This window comes from Boleophthalmus pectinirostris, unplaced genomic scaffold (assembly GCF_026225935.1).
Source record: "Boleophthalmus pectinirostris isolate CB_2022bp ecotype Guang Dong unplaced genomic scaffold, ASM2622593v1 HiC_scaffold_6, whole genome shotgun sequence".
Classification (NCBI taxonomy): domain Eukaryota; kingdom Metazoa; phylum Chordata; class Actinopteri; order Gobiiformes; family Gobiidae; genus Boleophthalmus; species Boleophthalmus pectinirostris.
Window position 1 is genome coordinate 22804464 of NW_026571447.1, and position 6749 is coordinate 22811212.

The following is a 6749-nucleotide window of genomic DNA, read 5'->3' on the forward strand; positions in this document are numbered from 1 at the left end:
CTCTCCTCCCCGTGTCATGCTCTTTATTTTCCCCTCCTCTCCAGTCTCGTGGCCCTGGGCATTGCGCGTGCACTCAAGAGAACGCGCAGGAGAGGACTGGTTGGAAAATGACAGCCTAATTATCAGCTTCAACTGTGCTCATTACCCATTAGACAGTCCGCTGTACATCCTTTACTAAATGAATAATTTTGTATATATTATGGAAACACAATATTATGGCCTGCAGCTAACGCCTTGGCGCTAACCCCACGCTGTTCCAGTACAAAAGGAATAAATGGGACACCGAGAGAGGTTATTTAATTTTATCCCCCCAAAAGCAGACTTCAAGAGAGGAAGTCGCGTGTAAATGGGGCGAAGATGGAGGGGGAGTGGTATTTAAAATTCGCACACCAACCTTTTACGCACAGATTGGATTTATCATTATGATCCTAAAAGCAGTGGGTTTATTGAGAGGGTTAATCATGTTTGAGCCATTAATCGTCCATTGTTGTTTTTTTATTTATTTTTTATTTTTGAAGTATGAAGCAGAATATTTTTACTTTACCCTCCGTCATTCTGGTCGTGCTTAATGTAAACAAAAAACGATTAAACTATGAATACACATCTCATAGCTGCATGACTGTAGCTGATCCTGCAAATGCAAATGTTTATAATTCTGCATGTGTCACGTTGTTTTACGTTAGAATGGTTTAAACTATTAAAAATATTATAATAGCCTATAACATAGTCTTGGACAGTGGTTCCAGCTTTTTACTGTGTACATTTTATCTTGGCGCTTATTAAACATTATTTTAAAATAACTACTCATTTAATATTTTCCTAATATAGACCAAAATATGCATTTAATGTTGAAATGTCTAATTCTTGTAAGTGTTTTTGAGCCTATGACCTTTTTCGCCTATGGAGGTCGCTGTAATATTGCAAACCCTTTAAGCCACTCCACAGGTTCAGGCCAATGAAACGTGATACCAACATCTCTTTTTGTAACTGCATAGTCAGATATCAGGACAAAAAAAATATATTTTACAATGAATGTGTCACAATAAGACTGCAGCACGCATATAAAGGAAAAAAATAATCACCAACTGCTTCTTACGGCGTTTCTCCATAGCTTCAACCCCCATTAGGCCTTTGTGTTAAATCAATATTTAGTTTTGGTCGGTATCTAACGGAAGAAAGGGAAGCTGTTTTTATAGGCCCATGATTACTATCAGACTCGAGCAGATACGACCGTAAAAAGTGTCATCCTCCTTTCTTCACACACAGACCGATCTCCGTCTTATTAACCAAAATATTAATAATTCATCTTTACATCGACTTGCCTCTCTGACAGATTAGATTTTAACCATTTGATTTTGTTTGGACTGGGCGTTCCCATATTATTACTTAATGACCTTCCCAGCTGCTCCTGTCCATTTTCTGTCACCAGCAACCATCTGGACACTTATTAGCACCTCAATGCATCCACGCTGCTTTGCTCAAAGATGGAATAAAATTAAGCCTCCCTTCCAGACGCAGCACTGCCACTGCTCCACTGCAAAATTAATCCACCTATAATAATAATAATAATAATAATAATAATAATAATAATAATAATAATGCACGTTTTTAGTTTCTCTATAATTTCATTTAGTTTATTAGGCAAAAATAGACGATCTGGACAAATTCCTTCAAGGTCTCCTATTTACAAATTTCAATCACTTGATATTTACATATAAAGGAAGAACAGCAAACACAAGGGAGAGACAAAATAATAATAATTATTATATATAATAATAAAGTAAAAAGCCTACCAAATGTTCCAGCCTGTTTGGCCAAAGTGGAGAATAACATGGGCGCGATTATAGGCTAAACAACAACAGAGGAAGAATCCATCCACAGGATATTACCAAACTAACCAATTTGTTCTGTACCGATTCGATGCTATACGCTGTGTAATTGCGCATTGTCCTTTTTACTGGTGAGAAAAGTCAGTCTTTTGTTTTGTTTCGGGTTTTTTTGATCGTTCATTTTGTGGGAGAGAGTCAAGCTGAGGACAGAGCCGTGAGGACGCGTTGCGTGTTGTCTGCTGGACTCCTGGTGCTGGCAGGCAGAGAGGATCTGCAGAAAAGAACCACAAGACTGTTAAACACCCGCAGTGTTTGGACAGCAGTTCTCAATCTGCAGCCCGACTGCTCGGCTTATCACACTCTTATTTGAACCAGACATGGCCCATTATAAAACAAAATAATAATAATAATAATAATAATAATAATAATAATAATAGGCTGCGTTACGCACTGCTTATATTTTTATGGATGTGCTTCCATAAATCCATAGTCAAGTCTAGTGCTTGAATCGCAGCCGTTTCTCTGTTTGGCCAGAGCGTTCCCCAGGGCTGCGGCTCTCCCAGGGGTCTTTAGGAAAAGCACACAGCCCAGACACTGCGCGTTTTACTCGGTGACTTGATAAGTAGCCACATTCTCCCCAGAGGCAACGAATTAAAGGGGGAGTGGGATGAGAGTCAAGACCCCTGTCACCGCAAAACAAATTCCTTTTTTCAAACCGCCTTATTTTTTTGGCAATCTTTTTATTCAAAGTTGTCAAATGCAAATTAATTTTTATACATTTATTCGAAATGGAATTGATGTTGTGTTGTCCTCAGTAGAGTTACAACAATGGACTACAGTTGTTTTTCGTTGTTATTATGCCTATATTAAAAATACCTATTTGTCCATTAGTTTCTAAAATGTATTTTGGAAGAACATGGCGTGCATTTTTGTGCGTGAAATATTATTATGAAAATTTAAAAAAAATAAAATAAGTATATATATGTTTGGCGCAGTGATTGCTATTTATAAGACAAATAAAAATACTGAAAGCAGTTGGCATGTGTCTTGTTTGCGTGTATTCCGCAGAAAGTCTGTTTAAACTTTTCTCACCTGTCATGAAGGGGACGAAATGAAGACTTGAGTGGTTGTGCTGGAGGAGAATCAGACCTTACAACATTGTCGAGGTCTAAAAAAATATTATAAACACGGTTAGTGGATAATTGTCTTTGCACTATTGTGTGTAAACGTAAGCTACAGCATACACAGTATGGGCAGAATTGTCAAAGTGTAAACAAAGACTGTGCTTCCTTACCTATGTGCTTGGGACTGTGGCTCTCTGCTGGGCCCTTGCTCTCGCCGCTGAGCGCTGCTGCGGCTGCGACCGGCGACACCAACACTGATGTGGGCTGCTGCTGCTGCTGCTGGCTCGGCAAATGATGGTTGTGGTGGTGGTTTACTCCCAGAAACGACCTCACATTTAGCAGGGAGTTCTGACCCAGAAACGCACCATTTGTCCAGTTATGGAACTTTCCTATCTGACACGTGTACAGTCCGTGGTTGGACAGAAACGCAGGGTGCGTCTGGAGCTGATGGTGGGGTGTTGATGGGTGAGTGGGCCCGCTGGGAGCACAAGGGGAGGTGGGTTTCTGAGAGGAATTGTCTGGACTCGTGGCGGTCTCTGCTAAGGACCAGATTTTAGGTTTGTTGTTAGAAGGAAGGGAAAAGCTCCCAGGCCTGTCCGGAGAAAGAACTCGCGTGTTATTGTTGCTGTCCTGACTGTCCTTAGTTCCAGGGTGAACTAAAATGGGACTCTTAGTTTTGTCAAAGGCCTCCTGGGCCTGCAGGGCAAAGGCCCGTCGTTTGTCCAAAGTGTCCAGTTCCACAGTGGAAGCACCAGTACCTCGCAGCTCCCTGCTGCCCTCCGTCGATTTGTCGTCATCGTCCTCATTGCTTTGATCTCCGTCGTTCTCGTCTATTTTGTCTATGTCTATGCTCTCCAAGTCTATCTCCTCCTCATCATCGTTCTTTTCGGCCTCATCTCCGCTACCGAACAAGTTCCCGTCCTCGTCCTCTTTGCTCCTGCTGCCCCACGTGACCTTGTTCTCCTTCTTGAGTCTCCTCCTGGCGTTGGCGAACCACGTGGACACCTGTGTCAGGGTCATTTTGGTGATGATGGCCAGCATGATCTTCTCTCCTTTAGTAGGGTAGGGGTTCTTCCTGTGCTCGTTAAGCCAAGCTTTGAGAGTGCTGGTGCTTTCCCGGGTGGCGTTCTTGGGCCGGGCTGGGTCGCCATACTGGAACTGCCCATAGGGGTAAAACGCCGGAGAAGTGTGGGCAGCGAAGCTGGCGGGATGGACGCCTGGGCTGTCCTTCAGATCATACTGGGACCCCTTAAAATGTAAACACAAATGGTCACTGAAAAGACTTGACCCTACAAATATGTAGGCTGTGTTGCTTAAATGTAAATGTGCATTTTTACAAAAGTAACCAACTTGCGCCTGACTATTTGCTTTCCATATTTAGGCTTCAACTTGATACACACAACACATGCGACAAGCCTGCACCTGCTCCTGCACACTGCACACAACCTTTCATTTTTTATGACGAGGAAAAAAAGAGAGAGCGCCCAAAAACGTCTTGTAGGCCACCTGATATTTCTGCTCACTTTGCTTATTCTGTAAGAGCACACACACTCACACACATACACACACATACACACACATACACACACACGCGATACACACTATAACAGGTTTGTAGGCCTATAGCCTACTTGTCAAACTTAATGTTTTAGGATATTCAAATAGACCTACCAATTTTTTTTAACCGTGTAAATTTACAAGTTACAATTTGTAAAACATGTAAACCTACATTGAGTAAAGGGTTGCCAGTTTAACCCAGCAGTAACTCATTTACAGACGTAATGTTATTGTCAGCACTTAGAGACAAACAAAAGCATTAGGATTAACAAAGTTTTTCTCACCATTTGTGAAAAAAGCGCCAGGTCGGCACTTGTGTATGGTAAAAAGGCGCTGTAGTTGTGAGCGTAGGGACTGGCGTACATGCCCAGGACCGATGTAACAGCCGCGGCTGTAGCAGACGGACTTCCCCCGATTTCGGTGCTTCCTCCACGGGACGAGGGTGTAAGAACTCCCGGTCGTTCACTCCCGTAAACTGCCTGGGAGGCACTTAAGTACTGCGGGTAGCCGAGCTGCGGAAAAGACATCTCCACCGCCTTGTTCTGGAACAGCTCTATGATCCGATGGCGAAGGAGGAAAAGTGTGCGAGAGAAAAAGAAAGAGGAAACAAGAGGAGCGTAGGCTGTACGTTCACAGCAGACGCATGCAGTGGAATGCAGTCAAAACAAGTCGCTCTTAAATCTCTGCTTCCTCACTCGTTTTTTTCGTGCTAAGTCCGCTGTTGGATGTGATCTGATCAACAATTGCGCTCCAACTGACGCGCCTGGCCCTGAGGTCTCCAGGCTGATCTCTCAGATACAATTTGAAGTTGATGCTTTGATTGGCATCCCCTACTTGAGCCCGCAAGCTCCTCCTTGTTTGGAGCAATGTGGATAATGTGAAGAGAGCGCGCGCGCATTGGCTGAGGTCTCTCCCTCTCTCTCTCCGCTTCTACTCTCCCTCTCTTTCCCCCCGTGTTTGGACTTATTGTATGTTAAATGTTCAAGCATTAGAGTCCATTCACCGAAGCCTTTGATTGTTGTATGACAACCTGTCTACACGATTTTACAGCTGTCCGACACACGGCGATGTAAACCCGTCACAAACAACGAGAAGGAACTAACTTTACGCGCACTTCTTCGTAATTAAAGAAATTATAGCGGAGGAATCGGCGCTTTAACCCGCTGGTGTCGGAGGATTTAGAAACTTACCGAAAGCTTTTTGTTAAAGCTCGCTCTTTCACTTGACGCTGGATCTTCACTTTTACGCATGCTGAAAATGACCACGAAATCGGCATAAACAACAATGTATCAAACGCACCATTTTAACAACACATTTTAATTAACACATACAATATAAAATGGGCCTAATTATAGGCCCACCTAAAGTAAAGTATTTAAAAAAATATAGTCTATGCAGGCCTATGCATACTTCAACTTGTAATTTTCTTTTTCTTTTTTTTTTTTTTTTTTCATTTTGCCCATAAGTTTTCTTTTATTTTTTCTTTACTTTCTAAATATTTAAACAGCTAAACAGGAGATTATCTGGTGGCACAGTTGCTTTTTTACAGTTTAAAAATTAAGCCTGCCTAAATTTGAATACTCAAATGAACACAATATAATTTGTAGAATAATTGACACATAGTTGAATCTATTGTGACAGGGTCATGAATCAGAAAAAAATACTATAGTCACAATTACCCAAATAAAGATAATAATAGATAAATAATAAATCTCCTCTCACCTCCGTAAGCTGTTTTGGGGAGGGCCACGGTTCCATTTGATTTAGTGGATTCTTCCTTCAGCCACATAATGCAGAAGAGCCTTTTTTCTGTAGATCTGGATTTAATGCCTTTAACGACTGCAGCCCAGAGAGAAGTCAGAGGAGATTCTGATCTGCACCAGATGGCTCCGAGTGGATATTGCCGAAGCGCGCGAAGGATCTGTTAAAAATATCTGAGGGGCACTGATGGTAATCTGGCAAACACATCAGAAAAGAGGGGACGAATGGCAATTGTGATAACCTGCTTCAAATGTGTGCAGGAGGTCTAAAGACGCAGACCAAGGTGCAAAGTGTTTAGGATGACAGACCGAGAGAGGAAAGTCCAAAAGTCAAAATTGAACTTTATAAATTATTTTAGAAAGATAATACGAATTTTAATGCAGTGGTGTGTCCATGCTTATTTTGTATTTTCAATTTGTTTTGAAATTGTAATTAGCCATTATATAGTTTTAACACAGATAGACTGGAGCAATAAAGT

General features: G+C 41.8%; 1 protein-coding gene across 1 annotated transcript; it reads right to left on the bottom strand.

The window, feature by feature from the left end:
- Positions 1-1740: 1740 nt before the first annotated feature.
- irx1a (iroquois homeobox 1a) lies at positions 1741-5201 on the bottom strand. The gene is made up of 4 exons (XM_020937510.2): positions 4795-5201; positions 3124-4201; positions 2922-2997; positions 1741-2100 (listed from the first exon to the last, which is right to left on the bottom strand). The coding sequence occupies exons 1-4, from the start codon at positions 5035-5037 to the stop codon at positions 2025-2027; spliced, it is 1473 nt and encodes a 490-aa protein (XP_020793169.1). The 5' UTR covers positions 5038-5201; the 3' UTR covers positions 1741-2024.
- Positions 5202-6749: the final 1548 nt, after the last annotated feature.